This window comes from Poecilia formosa, unplaced genomic scaffold (assembly GCF_000485575.1).
Source record: "Poecilia formosa unplaced genomic scaffold, Poecilia_formosa-5.1.2 Scaffold823, whole genome shotgun sequence".
NCBI classification, from domain to species: domain Eukaryota; kingdom Metazoa; phylum Chordata; class Actinopteri; order Cyprinodontiformes; family Poeciliidae; genus Poecilia; species Poecilia formosa.
In genome coordinates, this window is record NW_006800762.1 from 9008 (window position 1) to 27696 (window position 18689).

Below are 18689 nucleotides of genomic sequence, written 5' to 3' on the forward strand. Positions count from 1 at the left end.
TGTGAATTCAAACATTTCCAAATCGGATGGCACATTTAAAGTATCTTGTAACAAAAGATGTTTTGAACTTTACATCATCTTATAAAACATTCCTGGATTGTTGCTTTGAGTCTCCATGCATGTTTGAGAAATCTTTTAATCTCCATGGCAACCATTCAGCTGTGCAAAACGCCAGGGTGGACTTAGCCCCGCCTCCACTCAGCTCCTTCAGACTAGCCAGCAGCAATTAGCAAGCACCTGGTGAAACTGCTGAGCTCATTACAGGAGCTGCTGATCAGAGCAACGCCGGTAAAAACATTAAAGGGTTAATAGAGGAGCCATGTTGGGACAACTTCCTGGAGGCGGAGCTTCAGAAGGAGCAGGCGTTTTTAAAAAGACAAAAGCCCAATTCCAAGATGTCAATTATGAAGTCAAATATCTTTCATGTGATGAGATATACAGCATTTTTATAACAACTGATAGTAGATATTTGATTATGCTGTAAAATGGCGCTATGTTCCTGGGAAACACATTAAACGGCCACTTTAACCAAATGTTATTAAATTATTTGATTTCATAACCATCCCTGGTTATTACTCACCTGATTCTAGATCCTCATGTTAAACAATTTTCCAAATGAAAATAAATCTAAAGCAAAGAGTTCTGATCCGCGCACCGAGCCAGGTGGAACTCCTTAGCTAGCGCTGCAGGAAGGCTTGTTGTTAGCATGAATGTCTGTCCATGCTAACCAGCCTAAACCAACTCTGGTCCAAGCCTCTGTCAGACTTTAACATGCCAACTGTGTCAGATCCAGATGTGTGAATATCATTAGAGACTTTCGCTAATGCTGCTTCAGATGAGCTGCAAGAGTCGCCTGGTATTCAGTCTGAGTGTCCTCAACATGAAAAGCTTCATGTTTATTCAGGATTTGATGAGCTGTAAGGTCATCGTTTGCAGCAGTAAGCAGCTTCCTGCCCAATAAAATCCAAATTTCTCCTGCCTGGTTTCTCAGCTCTGATCGGGAGGAATCTCACGTGTGGCTGTGAATTTGCAGAGAAGCGCTCTGCTGTGAGCAGATGTTGAGAACAGGTGTTTGTGCTGCTGTTCCAGATGAGAAGCTGGTCAGTAATTGGAGACCTGAGGTCACGTTGTTTTGGACACACATCCATATTTCAGAGCGCCGACGCTGCACCGCTTGGGCTTCATTTAGCAAATGTTGCAGCGCGTGTCTCTAATGAATCCATCGTGTAAATGTGTGCTCACCCCTGCGCCCTCATTAAGCACGACTCCCGCCGCAGAGATGGATGTCTGGAATGAGAGCGCGGTTTTATGATCCATGTTTTGTTTCTGCAGGTCTGAGAGAGGCTGGCCGACCAGCGCCAGGCCCAGGAGCAGCCTGTTTAACGAGCTGAAACGTAAACATCCATCCACCTGTGACGGGGTGAGAGGCGGGGGACGCCCTGGGCAGATCGCCACTCCAACACAGCAGCCATGCTAACGCTCACAGCTAACAGCCACCATCCATGCTAACGCTGACAGCTAAAGGCCACCATCCATGCTAATGCTCACAGCTAACGTCCACCATCCATGCTAATGCTCACAGCTAAAGGCCACCATCCATGCTAACGCTCACAGCTAACATCCACCATCCATGCTAACGCTGACAGCTAAAGGCCACCATCCATGCTAATGCTCACAGCTAAAGGCCACCATCCATGCTAACACTCACAGCTAACATCCACCATCCATGCTAACGCTGACAGCTAATAGTCATCCATGCTAATGCTCACAGGTCAAGGCCACCATCCATGCTAATGGTAACAGCTAATGGTCATCCATGCTAACACTCACAGCTAATGGTCATCCATGCTAATGCTCACAGCTAACGTCCACCATCCATGCTAACGCTCACAGCTAACATCCACCATCCATGCTAATGCTCACAGCTAACATCCACCATCCATGCTAACGCTCCCAGCTAACAGCCACCTAGACAGACCAAACAGTCTAGGGTTTGAACTTTCTAAATATTTAGCTAATTAGTAATTTAGCTAAGTTCAATATTTAGTTTGCAACTAAATATTTAGTTCGGAGCAAAATATATAGTTGGCAAACTAAATATTATTATGTTAGAAATAAATATTTAGCTTCCTAACTGAACATTCAGTTTTGAGATGAACAAGCTAAATATTTACCTAACAAGCTTCCAAATTCAATATTTACCTAGGAAACTCTGAATGTTGTCTGAAGTTATATATCTAGCTACCAAACTAAATATTTAGCTTGCTATCTAGATATTTAGTTTGTAAAATGTGGCATTTATAAATGAATAACATAGTGAAAATATGACTGCCAAAAATTAACCCCCATTTTGGCAAAATAACCCAAATTGTTATCTTTAAGTTTAACCCCCCACTGGGTTACAGTTTGCAAACTCCAGTCCATATTTTCCAGTTCCATCCTGGATCCACTTGAAGATTTTAATTCAAGTCAGGACAAAGCAGCGAGAGGGAAGTTGCACCATAAGATTAGAAATCCTGATTTTAATTAGCAGAAAATAAATCCTTGTATTAATCTCACGCAGCTAAGAGCAGGGAGTCTCTGCTAGCCAACAAAAGCGTCTGAAATGATAAATCTGCCAGATTGATCATTATTCCATGAGAATACACAAAGTCTCTCACCAGGGACAGAAACAGATCACTGACCAACATACATCTCCTCATTCTGACAGAAAAACACTCCAGGCACGAAACTAATTAGCTCTGAATTTTTAACGACTTGCTCTCAATTAATATCTGAACTGTCCCACCAGATTACACGGCCCTTAATTTGTTCCAAAGCAGAGATCGGACAGAAACCACAATTAGACAAACGTCAGCAGGCGATCAAACTCCAGACCTACTAACTGCTGGACAAACGTTTTATTATCCAGATTTCTAAATTGAGTTCTGTAGTTTGCAGAATGGATTAAACTCCAGTCATCATTCTGAAGATTTCTTTGACTCGGTTCGTCCGGAATCCTCCCGAGGATCCAGCGGCAGGACAACAACAGCCCGGAGTTAATGCTGCGCCTGCCGGCCGTCTGAGCGGCTGATCTCGGCCGGGAGACGGGCCGCGGGCCGCCCCTTTATCGAGCTCCTGGAGCGCACACGGAGGAGAGGGGCAGCGCTTATTGCCATTGATCTAAAGGCGATGAGTCCCCGGAGCCGCTGCTGGGAGTCGTTTTTTGTTGGATACACATCGATCCTGCCGCAGCTCTGACACTAATGATTGGCTTCTGGTTGGCTCCATCCCACTGACGGCAGGCCGGACCGCCGGTTCCTGCTCCCATCAAACCCTAATCTAATTATTATACATTCTAAGTGCACCGAGCATTAGTGGAAATGTATGTATGATGCTAATTAGCCACACTGGGCTTTTATGGAAAGGATCAGACCTTCTGACCCTGGAAAACTACTTGAGATTTTGCTCTCAGACACTAAATTAATTCAAAACTATAACTTTTAAAATTGCACCTAGCTCTAGTGTAAATGTAGGTATGATGCTAATTAGCCACACTGGGCTTTTATGGAATGAAACAGACATTTCTCTCTCAGTATGTTTATTATTTTATTGATGCTGCTTTTCATCAAACAAACCTTAAAATTAAGTTAAAATATGTGTAAATAAATTAAGTTATTTATTTGTTGTGTCTCTTTTTGGTGCAATTCGTCTTCACTTAGTTTTATCGATTTTTAACTTCCAGTTTTAGGTTTGATGTTTTTATTTTGAAGGGATAATTTCCAGTTTTACTGAACGGCAGCTTAACACAACAAACAGACTGAAGACAAGTTGATGCAACATGTTTTATTGGCAGCAATCTCTGTGACAGAGGCAGAAAGTATGTCTATAAATAAATATGTTTTACATACTGAGTTTCACTAAATTATAAGCATTTATTTCATCAGATGCTAAAACTAAAGTTGTTTTCAAACTACAGTTGGTATTTTAAGTTGTAAATTTTATTTCTAAGTTTCAGACATAAACATTTGAAGAGTGTGTTAATTTTGGCGTAAACCGTTTTTTTCTGTCTATTAATTATTTTACAGTGAAACTCCATGAACTCTCAGACACTTTTTTGCGAAATAAAATCTGTTTCACAGATTAAATTTCAACATCTATTTTTAAACAAGGCTGCAGTGTTTAAAATACAGTAATGGATATATGAATATGAATAGTAATGAAGCATACATTTACTATATGGTTCCTGGGTTTCATAATAAAATGACATTGTATCAGGGTATGGACTCGTATAAAAATATTTATTCATCGTTGTTTTTTTAAGGTAATGTTTTTGAAAACTTTGATTCAAAGTTGTAAAACCAAATTAGATTCACAGAATTTATTATTTTTACAATTATATATGACACATAAAGTTCAATTTAGTGTCGCTAAAAAGCTTCACACCTAAAATCAGAAATAACTTTTAGAAATTTGGTCACATGTCTGTTTTAATATATCACAGATGACATTAGTAAACCTAAATATATTTCATTTCTGACTCAGGGTTAAGATTATTTACAGCAGTTCCCACTTTTATCACTAGATGGCATCAAAGCGCTTCTAACGCGTCTATTTTATGAAAAACATCGTAGGTGGTATTTTTACGTCTCCTTGGCTGCATTCACATCAGAACAGCTCAGTAGCTTCAGCGGTTCCTGAAGGGTCATTTAAAGGTTGAGATTCTGCTAATGAAAGAGATTAATAATGTGTATCTGTGTTTCCATCGGACCAGCAGCTGAAGGCGTGGAGCGGATGACCTCCTGCTGTGAACCCAGAGCTGCAGGGTTCTCAGGCTGCGCAGCGTGGGATGGACTGCTCTTCATGATGAAACCTCTGGAGAGGAACCGTGAGTCGGTCCAGATCTGCTGCTTCTCTCTGAAAATAATAAAAATATTAATAATGATCTCTGTGAGACCTGGTTGGCTGTAGTTTAAGTTAGAGAAAAAGACTAAATGGAAACAGGAACACTGTGAAAATACTGTTGTTTGTCTATTGAAAAAACTGAACACAAATCTGTACATTTCTATTTTAGTAGATAAATAATAATTCAATTCAAATTACTTCAATTATTCCAAATCTGATGTCACATAGTCAAAGTAAGAGTCACTCTGGATGTTGTGCTGTGGGCAGGAAGGACCTTCCAGCTCCTCCAGTCAGTGCTGCAACAAATCTGAAGAACCCTCTGACTGAAGACGTTCTTTATGGCATCAACGTTTGACGATAACATCTGAGATTTGGGGTCAAAGTTCAGGTATTACTTGAGCTTTTCAGATGCTAATCGGCTACTCCCAGTTGTAAAAACATTTGTTGCCATGGTTACGCATCATAACAAAAAGATCAAAAGTCCTTCATTACAAATTACACCTGCTCTCAATTCATTACAGAAATTAATCAACAAAATATTTCAGAAAACATAGAAATGAAACACATAGAGCCGTTTCCCTGGCAGTCAGATTACTGAGACGTTTGTTTCTGATGGAAATGAGTCGATCGATAAAAATGATGTTGTGAAACTATCTGTTCCCTCCTTATAATCACTCAGCAGCTTTTTGGATGAGATTTCACTGATTTATCTGCAGAATCTCTGTCTTCAGTCTTCCTTTCTGCTGTTTTTCTGTTTTTTATTTGTTTCTTCTGTGAATGAAGCTAACTCTGGAGAAAAGTTCAGTGAAACTATTTCTCCAATTATTTCTCAGTGATTTGCATTTGAACAAGAGGAGAAGCCAGGGGACCCATTTCTCCAAAACAATGTCGTTTCTATTAAAAGTTTCTTACTGGACCAATTACACACATGGAAGAGTCGCTCGGCTTCAAACCGCTGACCCCGATAAATAGAAATGTTGGATCTCCCCCGACATTCAGCCCGCGGAGGAAGGAATATAAATAATTTCACAGGGTAATCCAGAAAATAAAATTAGCTCTTCCTGAGGACAAAACACGCAGCAGGCGGAGTAATTAGAAAAGGGCAAATTTATTTAAAGCACTTACATAGAAAAATATGATTGATTTGAGTCAACAATAATAAATAGAGCCTGTTGGTCCAGGCCGCGCCGTCCGTACAATCAATATCCAGTTTCACAATACAGCAAAAGGCACTAGCATTTACCACAATCAACAACAAGAGGATGGAGGCGGCGTGGACGGAGCCACGACGGTCTCCGTGGCGACGGTCTCCATGGCGACGGTCCGGTCGCTCTCCGTCAGACGCGATCCGACGTTTGGTACCGAGACGTTTCCTCCGCCGGGGAGCCGCAGCGACGACGCTTCCCTCAACATGGCGGCGGCGTAAAAACGAAAGGTTCAAAACAAGACAAAGATAAAAAAATAAAATAAAATAAAGAAAAATATAATGAAATTAAACCAAAGTCCAGAGGAGAAAATCTGAACGATAAATACTTTAATAAAAATAAAAACAGGAAATCCAGCTGGAATTAAGATGTTTCTCTTGCTGCTCGTTTGTTTATGAATCCATCACTTTTACTTTAATTATGATTGATTATAGATTAATGAATTAAATTTTTTTATTTATAGTCAGGCAATCAGGTGGGACCTAAAAGTTTCCCTTCACACAAATTTCTTTTCCGTTTCGTTTAAATGTTTCGGATCAAAAACTGAAATTTTTCAGACGATTTCATTAACTTTCATAATTATTTATTTTCAATTTTTCTGAGCCAATCAGAGGATGAATTGCTGAAATGTTCTTATATTCACAGAGCATCATACTGCCACCACCGTGGAGAGCATGGGGATGATTTCTGAGACGGGTCAGCGCCGGTTCTGGTCTCGGATCCCTCCAGTGGCGGCCATCTTTGACCAGTTTCTCTCTGTCATTGTTGAATCATGACCTCTGACCTTAACTGAATCTTCTATTGATTTTATTTTTGTTTTTCCCACCAATGCTGCCCTCAGGTCTCCATCCTTCAGTGTTTTACAGCATTTTAAATTAATTTATCTGCCACTGGAACAAAATTAAGTTTTTATTTATTAAAACAAGCTTCTGTGTCTTGCTGAAACATTTACTAAGATATTTGCACCAGAAACTCGACCAAAGTTACTTGGTAAAGTTTTGTGTTTTTTCAGTGTTTGTGTCTAAAAAACACAGAATTTCCTTAAATATGAAGAATTTTGACGCAGCAGCAGGACAATGAGTTAATTTCAGCTGGATGAGTAAAATCAGCAGGATGACGAGTGAAATCGGTCAGTAGACGGCGCAGACATCCAGTGACTCAGACGTAAAGTCCAGCTTCCTGTTGGTCCCAGTCGGTCCGGTCAGAACTTCTTTGCTGCTGTGAAACCCGAGCGATGAGATGAGAACCTGGTGCAGCGGTTTACATGCAGGACGAAGCAGGCGTGACTCCGAGCGGCGTCGCCGTGGCGACAGCGGCGCCGGATCGCACACACACTTAAAGCACACGGAAACGTGATCTGATCCGGAAACCGTCGGGTTCTTTTCCCTTAAACCCGTCCAGAAATATAAAGCCGTAATCAAAACTCTGTAAATGCAAATGTTTCGCTATCATTGGTTCAGATTTATGCCTTAAAAAACAAAGAAGTTTATTAAATATCTTTGTAAATGTCATGGAGTTGATAAGGCTTGAATCATTCTCCAGTTCGACTGGTTTCCCCCGACCCGGAGCGCCGGGTCCGGACCGGTTCCCAGTGGGAAAAGCCCTGATTGTCAGAACAAAGTGAAAACCGTATGGTTCCTGTTTTCCTGCTTCCGGGCCTTCGCCGCCGCCGGCGCCGCTCTCCGAGGGGCCATAAAGCTTCACGGTTCCACCAGACGCGCCGCCCGCCGCGTTGGGCCGCCGGCACGCTCCGGGCCTCAGCGCTCCGTCTGGAGCTCACATGTTCCTCTGGGCCGTCAGGTACTTGAGGGCGGCGGCGCCGTACTTCCTGGACAGATCCTGGTGGAACTCGTCCTTCAGCGTGTTCAGACAGTTGCGGTAGCTGGAGCTGGAGCGAAACTTGGAGATGTCGAAGCTGGGCGCGTGCGGCATGTGGATCATGAAGGCGTTGGGAAGGACCATGAGGTCGAACTCCTGCAGGAGAAACACAGAAACCGGAGTCAAAGGTCAGGATGTTCATCTGCAAGGCTCTGAGAAATCTGATCTATTATTCCACAGATTCTGTTCCAGTTTTACTGAATTCCACCTTAACTACATTTATGAACCCAAAATGGAAGCAAATGGCGGAAAATATTAAATCAGGACCTGAAGGTCAACAATCTATCTACAGTAACCATGTTGGTTTAGTGATTTAGCATTAGCATTAGCTTGTGCTAATTATTGTTTTCGTTTAGTGTTAGCTTCTGTTAAATGTGTTTTGTTGTTTTATTTGTAGGTTTAACAGAATATTTGCTTCAACATTATTTACAAAACTAAGAAAATCTCCATTTTAAAAATACTTTGACGTTAAACTCAAAATGTTTATCACATAAAAACCTGCTAAAAGTAAAAGTGAGCGCTCTTCCATAATAGTCCCCGTTTTCAGTCCCGTTTGGCTCCAGCCGGTGGCGCACCTGAGCGTCCAGCTCCATGATGTGGGACACCTTGTTCCAACCGAAGCCCACGAAGCGCTGGTCGTACTCGGGGCAGTCCCGCCTCACCACCACGTACGGCTCGAAGTCCGACTCCCACTCCACCTTGTAGGGCGTGGTCGCCGTTCGCCATTTAGCATAGTTGGTGGGAGCGTGACCCTTGGGCCACACGTGGTACCTGCAGACAGGGGGCGCTGTTAGCTGGGTGCTCTGCTCGTCTGGAAGGTTCTGGTTCTGGTACCTGAAGGTGTAGAGAGTCCCCATGTCCAGCATGGAGAGGAGCTCGGCTTTGGATTTGGGGAAGGAGAGACGGTAGCGCAGCGTCTCGAAGGCCGGGACCACCAGAGCCTTCTTGGTGTGAGCCACATCCAGCTGGACGATCGACTTCCTGAAAGACCACAAACATTTAAGGTCGTTTTTCCACGAGACGTTTCGGCTGACAAACAGCTGGAGCATTAAGTATTTCATACTCAGCAGATTTCTTAAGTGACAAAGAATGGGGAGGTCAAAGGTCAAATGTGAGAGAAAAAAATCTGACTGGCATTTTATTGTATTAAATAAGCAACAGTAGCAATTGGCTAGCAGCTAGGTAACAACCTTAGCATTAGCTTCTGCTAAATACCATGTTGGTTAACAAATTAGCATAAGTTTCCACTAAATATCATGTTTGTTTAGCATGTTAGCATTCGCTAAATGCCATGTTAGTTCAGAGCTTTAGCATTAGCTTCTAATAAGTATGATGATGATATAGCACGTTAGCATTACTTTCAGTTAAATACCATGTTGGCGTAGCTCATTAGCATTAGCGAAACTGATGTTTTTGATTAGCACATGTTTGTATTTAGCGTTGCCCACCACAGGCTGAAGCCACAGAGCTGCTCTAGGACGCCAGGAAACTCTAAATGTTTTGACCGCTGCGCTCACCTGAGGTAGTCGTAGAGACCGTACATCGGCAGGAAGTCCACGTCCGTCAGGAACACGTAGGGCGTGTTGGCGTTCTTCAGGGCCACGTTCCTCACCAGGTTGACCGGGTAGAACTGGCCTTCCTTGTAGACGATGTGGTAGCCGACATTCTTGCGGTTCTTGAGGACCTCGGAGGCCTGAGCGTAGCGCAGGAACTGCTGCGCCTCGGCATCGGACATGTAGAGCGCCAGGCTGATGGGGCCCTCCCAGTGCTTACAGATGGCCTCCAGCATCTGCAGCCTGCCAGACACAGGAGGAAGAGCTTAGTGCAGAGGGAATCAAACACTACGGAGGCCCAGAAGGGACAACATTCAATAAATAAATACATCATTATTTTAATATGTCATAAAATAAATAATTGATTTCATAGATGGTTAGTTTTCAAATATGTCATTCAAGTCAAGTCAAAAGTTATTTATATTGAACATTTACAAGGTCAGAGCTTCACAATAACTACAACATCATAGACAGAGGAATGACAAGAGATAACAGGAAGTTTAATTTAAAAAATAAAATCTACAGTAAAATACCAAGAAAATAATAATAATACAAATAGAAGACAAACTTAATTTCAGTTGCAGCAATAAAAAAGAAAAGTCGGGGGTGTGGCTAACGGTGGGACGAAGTTATATTTAATAAATTAGCTGCCCATTAAATAAAATATTTTAAATATTTAATGAAACATATATTTATTCCATGTTACATTTAATAAATATTTAATTTTGTATGTATTTATTTATTTAATTTTGTCCCTTTTAGCCCTCCATAATCTGCAGATTGAGCCTTTATTCATTCATGTTTGCTTGTTTAAATCATGGCTGCCATTCAGTAGATTTTTTCCACTGCAGGGAAACGGATTAAACGAGGATTCAGTTCAACTCATCATGTCTACATGTAAGGAGTTCCTCCAGGTTCTGCTCTGGGCCCAGTCAGTTTTTTCCTTTGTGGTTAATTTTACCAGACATAATGCCAACCAAAAATAAAAGCTGATGATTTTATCTGAATTTCCGTCCCCTACCTGTCCATGGAGAGCTGAGCCACCAGCGTGACGTCTGTGTCGTCCTCCGCTGGCGTGTAGTCGTACTGCAGGAAGTACAGGTGGACCCGGTGCACCGTCAGCCGCTCACGCCGGAAGTCGTAGCACTGATCGTCTTCGTCCAGCTCCTCCAGCGCCGCCTGCAGCTGGGGAGAGGAACTACAGCTTCTAACAGACTCTTTACTGTTTTTATGCTTAAACAAACGCAGGTGGATTAGTTATCATGATGGGATGGGTTATTGAGACGTCCTGAGTTCCTGTGTTTGTTCGTGTGTGTGTGTGTGTGTGTGTGTGTGTGTGCGCGTGTGCGCCGTACCCGGACGCTCTCCGGACTGGCCTGGCTCGGGCAGCCGAACAGCTCCCTCCGCAGCAGGTTGCCGTCGTACTCCAGGAAGGTCAGGTAGAGGTTCCTGAAAAACTCCACATGTTTGTTCTTCACTCGCAGTTTCTTCGGAGAGTTCCAGTGGATCACCTGAAAACACGACAACAGGTTGTTTCTCACACTGGATTAAAGAAATAACATATCAACTCCAGCTGCAGCTAACAATTATTTTAATAATCGATAATTCTATAAATTTTTCTGACGATTAATCTGATAAAAAAATTGGCACTTCTACAGATTTTTTATTTAACCAATATTAGAAATTCATTAAATGATGCAAAAAAATAATACAGTTAACTTTTTAAATAGTAAAATAAACATTTAATTGAATAAAATGCAATGACAGCATTCCTTCACTGAGTCTGAACTAAACCCACAAAGGAAGACGTTTTGATTAAATATATTTACTGACTGTTTTTTATCCTAAATGCAAAATGTATATAATTTTGAACAGCTTTATGTTAATTACAGCTGACTGTGTTGTTCTCTCAGTAGTTGGCCTTTTTTCAGTTCCAGTTAATGATTAATTTATAACTAAATTAGCTGATGATTAATCAATAATCAATTCATCACGATTCATCTGATTAATCGTTTCAGCTGTAGGTCAAGCAAATCAGATCTCACTATTTCTAGCAATAGTTTCTAATGCGTGTTTGAAAGTGACCTATCTTGCTTCCTTAGACGGGTTAGGATAGATCTGTGGCCTAAACAAAAGATGTTCATTACATTTTTTCCACAAAATCCTCTTAGATAATTTAATTTCAGTCTGCTCTGCTGAGGTTGCTAGGAAACGGATGGAACTCCGCTGGGGTTGCTAGATAGCGGGTGGAACTCTGCTGGGGTTGCTAGGAAACGGATGGGACTCTGCTGNGGAACTCTGCTGGGGTTGCTAGGAAACGGATGGGACTCTGCTGTGGTTGCTAGGTAGCGGGTGGAACTCTGCTGGGGTTGCTAGGAAACGGATGGAACTCTGCTGGGGTTGCTAGGAAACAGATGGGACTCTGCTGGGGTTGCTAGGTAGCGGGTGGAACTCTGCTGGGGTTGCTAGGAAACGGATGGGACTCTGCTGGGGTTGCTAGGTAGCGGGTGGAACTCTGCTGGGGTTGCTAGGTAACACCACAGCGCCTGCTGATTTATGTTCTTACATTATGTAGGTTTTTTAAAGGGTTCAAACATCTGGGTGTTTTTTTAAGTAGTTTGGTTGTTTTTAGAAGCTGTAGAAAACCAAATGAAGGTATAAAAACATGCAAAATGTGACTGTTGCATAACAGATCCCTTTGAAGGTTTAATTCTGGGTTCTTCTTGCACACTGTCATAGAGCCTAACCAGAGGAAGGCCGGACGGCGGTTCGGTTCAGTCTGGTACCTTGAGGTCGGACACCTCAGTGTAGCATTGCTCAGAGCGAGTGTGATCCGACAGCTGGACGTTCCAGAAGCAGGGCAGCTGGTGCACCAGGACCGGGTTCTGCTTGATGAAGGCGTTGAAGATGTCCTACACACACACACACACACACACACACACACACACACACACACACACACACGCACACACACACACACACACGGTGTCAGCCACATGCTCCTGCTGACAGAGCAGAACCGGCTGATGGACCGTTCTAAGTCATCGCTGCTTTACAGAGAAACTAATTCTGATAAAGACATCTAGAAGAGAAACCAGTCCTTCACATCTTTGGAGAAAGTGCCAGAAAAGAGTCAAAGGTCATGTTTTCCTTCCTCAGCTGCCAGTTAGAATACTCTGATTCGGAGGTCATCTCACCTGGTCCGCCAGCGACGTACTGAGCATGCTCATCAGCTCCCGCTCTGCCGTCAGGCGCCACATCTGTTCCCAGCTGATTCTCCGGAGCCGCTCCAGGTAGAGCAGGATGACGCCTGCAGCGGCAGCAGAAGGAGGAAGTGAAACCAGGAGGACCGCTAAAACGTTCAAACGTACAGGAAACTAAACCGCTGCCTACCCGTGTTGAAGCCCCGCCCCAGCGCTGGCCACGGCTTGTGGTTCTTCCACAGGTTGCCCAGGTACCAGTCGCTCTGGTTCTCCACCAGACCGATCACCTGCTTGTCTGGAAACAGAAGAAAAACTTCTTCTTAAACTCTTCTGTTTCAAAAACCAGCCTGAGGGAATTTACAGGATCCCTCACTGGGAAAACAAAAACCTTAACAAGTAATTTTGCTCTAGTTTCTAGTGCAAATATTTTAAGTACACTTGAAATAACTTAAAAGTAAATTTTCAGTAAGATTTGCTTTTTATTTGCTTAAATTTGTTTTAAGCAAATAATTCCTTAAGATTGCTAAAAAAGTTCTATTTCACTGGCAGATTATCTCACTTGTAACATTTTTCCATGTTATAAGTTAATCTATGCGCTATCAAAACACAAATAAACGGAAAACAAGCCTATATCCTGCTGAAAAGTTACTTTTAAGTTATTTTGTCTTATTTCAAGTGTACCAAGATATCTGATCTAGAAATTAGACCAAATGATTTGGTAAGATTTTGTTTTTTTGCAGTGTATCTGAATGTTGATGTATGCATTTATAAGCAATGTTTTACACTTACAAGTCTTGTGAATGTTTTTGACACTAATGTAGCTCCATATAAGCCTGTCTTTTTATGCAGATTGTGAACTTTCTGAGCAGAAGGGAGCAGGTTTTTATTCGTTCTCACCGGTGAACTTCTTGAAGATGCCCCACAGCTCGGCGATGTCGGTGGCGAAGGTGATGTCCGTATCCAGGACGATGACCTTCGCCAGGTCGGGCGGTAAAGCTTTGGTTAGCGTCAGCTTCATCAAGCCGTAAATACCTGAGTAATGCTTGTTGGGGATCCAGGAGACTTCGGACTGAAACGGCAAGCAGACGGAGATCATCTCTGCTCTGATTGGTCGGTTCGCACAAAGACACTTTCAGCAGTTTTCTAAACATCAATCTGTAAACAGTGTCCTCTAATTAATTCTCTCAATTCAGAGTAATTGGATCTGCGTAAGTGCATCATCTGCAAACATAATCGGCTTACAGTCGCCACCGTTTTCCTCCACTTAATGGAGAGTGAGGAGTGGCTGCAGGTCGGCACGGCGACGGCACAAAGAGCCGATTGTTGGGCGCGGCGGCGGCGCGGGAGGAGAACGTGAAGCACAAACACTGATTCATGCCTGATCCTCTTTATTCCACTCAGACCGCATCCATCAGCATCAAACTGAGTGTTTACTGGTCAGCCTCTTTCTGACGGCTTTAAGTGTCCAACTCAGCTACACTGTAAAAACACAACATGTTACAACGCATTCTGATCTGTTTCTAAAGCAAACGTCCTGGACAGATGGGTCACTGTAACACAGTGAGATGGACGATAAACTGCCCCAGAAGTTATTGTGATAAACAATGATAATAATGGCCTGGGACACATTTTCAGAGTTCATTACACTTTAAACTCTAGTATGTTTAAAACTGGAATGGAAGAGATTTAAAATGTCCAAAATAAACAAACAAAACAATAAAAATAAATAAAATCAATTATGAAGTCTCTGCAAACAAAACAGTTGTTCATAAAAAGGCCAAAGCAGCAGAATGACGACTTCATCATCCAGTTTGGTAGAAAACCAGAGAAAAATCAATGAACTCATTTTAATTTATTGTGATTTAATTGATTTGTTGCCTATTGCAAATACTGAGATAAGACAAAACTAACTTAGAAGTAACTGATCAGCAAGAATTATTTTAAGTTAATAATTCCTTAATATTAATGAAAACGTAACAGTTCCTCTGGCAGATTATTTAACTTATGACAAGATATTTACCCTTGTTATAAAAGACACAATCTGCCAGTGGCACAAGAACTTTTTAAAGTCAATATTAAGTAATTATCAAGCTCCTGTTTCTTGCTGAAATGTCACTTGTAAATTAGTTTATCTTATTTCATATGTACCAAGACATTTGGACCAGAAACTAGACCAAAATACTTTGTAAAATTTTGTGTTTTTACAGTGTAAATTCTCTTTGTGGCAAATTAAAAACTCGCCTCAACATCAGAACATTTATATTACATTGTGTATCCAAACTTTACAAATTCAAATCCACAAAACTAGAAGCAGAAGATTTTAATCTCATGTACAAACAACTGAAACTGATTGAGATCCATTTTACCCTGATCGCCATGGCAACCAGAGACTCACTGATTCCACAAATATGGTCATGTATCCTGTAACCCAGAGCTGAGGCTAAACCTGAATCCGGCGGTAAAACAGGAAAATGCTGCGCCTGATATGACACGATACGATGTGGCATCTCACCTTGAGCTCCTCAGCGTCGTAGAAGCTGACTTGAACGGACGGAACCATCCAGGACCGGAACAGGGAGCCGAGGATCCGACTGGCCACCGAGTCGGTGATGAAATGGAAGTGGAGAGGATTCCTCCTGGAACCAAACGAGAGGAAGCAAGAGGCGAGAATGAGAAAGGAACACATCCATCCACCCACCCATCCATCCATCCAGAACCAATACGGAGGGCTGTCCTGTCAGACCGTCAGTTCCCAAAACCAAACACACAAACCCACTGTATAAGCGCACGCTGGAGCACTGTGATTCTGCCAGCCCTCGCATAGAGTAAAACAAACTTGTGGCGTCCAAATGACCCAATCTCTTAAGACCACAGGAGGGTTGATCTCCATGGCAACCATTCATCTGTGCAAAACAGGCCGGTTCCGGACCGGTTCGGTTCTACAGACTCACCTGTGAAAGAGGACGGACTTGACCAGAGTGACCACGTCTCTGCTGGCGTTGTGACCGGCACAAACACACGCTACATGGATCAGCTGCAGGGATACAGAACCACACTGGTTAAAAATGGTGTCAAAACAACAATATTATCGTTTATCACAATCATTTCTGGACGATTTATCGTAAACATTCGTCATGGCGACCGTTATCTGTGACGAGACAGAAACACTTCCTGACCTCACACTTCTGGACCAGCGGCGATCGGGAGCAGTCTGTGTGGTTGCTCTTCTCCTCCGCCGTGTTGTCGCCGTCCTCCGGCACCGTGTCCGCCGACGCGCCCCACTGCTGGTTGCCGTAGTTACCGTCAGAGAGCTGGGCGGCGCCCTGCGACTGGCTGAGCTGCAGCTTGATCTGCCGGTTCTCCTCCTCCACCTCTCGGACCCGGGACTCCAGGACGGCTCGCTCCAGAACCTGTGCGGCGGGCGTGTCGGGCAAGCAGGGCGCCAAGAGGAGGGAGCGGCCATCTTAGGAGGAACGACACGGCAACCGGCGTTAGCTTAAACTCTTGAGATAATTTACCAGCTGTGATAAAAATGTTTAAAAAACTGGATTTCTGTTACCAACATGGTTTAAAATCTACTGAAAACAACTTTTTCCTAACAGACTAGAGTTGAATATGAAGCATAAAATGCTTCTTTTTGTCCGATTGTATTCTGCAGCCAAACATCAGAACCAGAATCCGTGAAGCTGAACTTTGGGCTTCCAATCATCACGTCTCCATCAGAGTCGCCGCCGCCATTGTTGTTTTCTCATCTGCGACACAAACAGACTGAGAATCTGTGAGCTAAACCTTCTCTAGAGTCTCACACTTCAAAATTGGCTCATCGCACTTCCTCCTCCTCTTCCTCCCCAGGAGGCTCACTTCTGTCTGAAACGTTGGCGGGTCTTTGCTAAGAAAGAAAATCCTCCAAAACTGAAGGAACATTAAGGTTGGATAACCTGCAGTTCACCCTAAAAACACACAAACGATGGAAATGAGACGTAACTGGTGTTAAAAAGAACTGGACTGATGTCGTCTTCTTCTCTTTGGGTTTTTCTCTCGGTTCTGTCCCCAAACCAAACAACATTATCGCTGTAGCATCTTTCCTTTCAGTGAAGCTCTTTTCTCTTACTGTCTGTCAGCAGAAGGTCTAAAGAATGGCGAGACGGACTGAAATCTCTGAGAAAAGCATTAAATGCTACATTTAGACCCTCAGTCAACATGAATGTTAAACTGTAATAATCTTACCAGTTTTTAACACTAATTCAGATTAAAAAAATCTAACATATGATCTGAACTTGAGAGAAAAGATCTGGTGGACGATTCAAAACAACCAAGTCTTACCAGGATTAGGGAAGCGAAGGGTTAAATGTTCAAAGGAACTGAAGCAATTGACTGATTCAGACCAAAAATCAAACTCTGGGTTCGGTTGAAGTGAACTCTGCAGATCGCTCCAAAAGCAGGAAGTGGAATACAGCGCAGGGCATTCTGGGTAAATACAACCAAAATAAACGCACCTGTCTAACTCTAAGAGGGGAAACGGCTCGTGACGTTTTACCAACGACAAAATAGAAACAGCTGAAGATGGGAAGCTAGTTTTCTTTGCACTTCTTGAAGACAGAAGTTGAGATCTGTCTTCTTCTTAAGTTTTCATGTCATTTCCTTCAGTGGTTCTTGGAGCAGCGCCCCCGCAGGCCAGGCGGGGAACAGGCTGCTGAAAGGGTTCGGTTGGTTTGACTCAGAGCAGAGAGAAAGAGAACCACAGCTGATTGACAGCACTAAGACCCTCCTCTTGGCTCCGTTTCTGGCTGTAGCAAAACGCAGAGGAAATCGATTTTTTTCACAGATTATGTCTCACTATGCTGTCAAAATAGTTTTAACTGTGAAAAGCATAAACTTTAATAAAAGTTACTTACTGCAGCTTTAAAGCTCTGCCCTTTGAGGTAGTTTCCACATTATCTCACAGAGGCTTTCTGGGGAAAATGTGCCTTAAATCTGGATTTTAATTGATTTTACAACTATTTTTCTGCCTTTCAGCAGAAGAAGACTCATTTTCCTCCTCTGCTCTACATTTAAACTGCTAACAGCTGAGTTTAGTCATGGAGAATAATCAGGTCATTTCTGACCTTTGAGAGAAAACTCAAAGATATCCAGAATCTGGACGATTCTGAACTGCGTGTCTGTTAGGAGTCAGATCTAATTCACTTTGGCTGTTTTTCTGCCAAAAGGACAGAAATGCAAATTGGTGGCCTGAACACTGGGATTCGACTGGAGCGGCTCAGAAATGGAAATGTGTGCAGCAGCATCTGCCAACGCTGCGTCCTCTCCTGTTTGTCCGCTTAGCGCCGCTCAGTGTATCGCTCTGCATGATGCTGACGCATCGGTTCGTTTCCTCTCGCATATGAAATGTAATCATAATAACCGACGGCAGCGCTCAGAACAAGGTGTTAATCACGGCGTTCCAGGTAATAGTCACATCCCGTAAAACAGCATCAGCCCACGGAGAACAGAAAACATGAAAAACTCCCGTTTCCTGGTGAGACTTAACTCTGGCAGCGGCTCAGTGTGACACACACACACTCACACACACACACTCACGCAGGCACACACACCTACAGCCTGCTTCCAAACATCACTTTGTTCCAGCAGCAGAAACACTCAGAACAACAAACAGCAGCTGAAAATATTCCCACAGAAATGATCCTCAGATTAAACCGGATTAAACACAAGATCCAGTTTTTATGCTGAAAATATTTTTACAAGATCGATTATTTTTCAGTCAATTTTTAAGTAAAAATAATGATGAATTTATGGCAGATGGATAGATGGATGGATGGATGGATGGATGGATGGATGGATGGATGGATGGATGATGGATGGACGGATGATGGATGTATGGATGGATGGACGGATGGATGGATGGATGGACGGATGATGGATGGATGGATGGATGGATGGATGATGGATGGACGGATGATGGATGTATG

The 18689-nt window shown here is 42.8% G+C and overlaps 1 protein-coding gene across 4 annotated transcripts in view; it reads right to left on the minus strand.

Moving 5' to 3' along the window:
* Positions 1 to 7303: 7303 nt before the first annotated feature.
* large2 (LARGE xylosyl- and glucuronyltransferase 2) overlaps positions 7304 to 18689 on the minus strand; it is a 59999-nt gene continuing 48613 nt past the window's right edge. For all 4 annotated transcript variants that reach the window (XM_016666867.1, XM_007543432.2, XM_007543433.2 and 1 more), the window contains 13 exons: positions 15900 to 16186; positions 15675 to 15757; positions 15236 to 15359; positions 13621 to 13792; positions 12914 to 13018; positions 12718 to 12830; positions 12307 to 12432; positions 10876 to 11031; positions 10542 to 10705; positions 9485 to 9763; positions 8802 to 8948; positions 8543 to 8738; positions 7304 to 8063 (listed from right to left, as the gene is read on the minus strand). In XM_016666867.1, coding sequence (XP_016522353.1) covers positions 7866 to 8063; positions 8543 to 8738; positions 8802 to 8948; positions 9485 to 9763; positions 10542 to 10705; positions 10876 to 11031; positions 12307 to 12432; positions 12718 to 12830; positions 12914 to 13018; positions 13621 to 13792; positions 15236 to 15359; positions 15675 to 15757; positions 15900 to 16186 — 2150 coding nt within the window. In that variant the 3' untranslated portion in view covers positions 7304 to 7865. The remainder of the gene's footprint in view (positions 8064 to 8542; positions 8739 to 8801; positions 8949 to 9484; positions 9764 to 10541; positions 10706 to 10875; positions 11032 to 12306; positions 12433 to 12717; positions 12831 to 12913; positions 13019 to 13620; positions 13793 to 15235; positions 15360 to 15674; positions 15758 to 15899; positions 16187 to 18689) is intronic.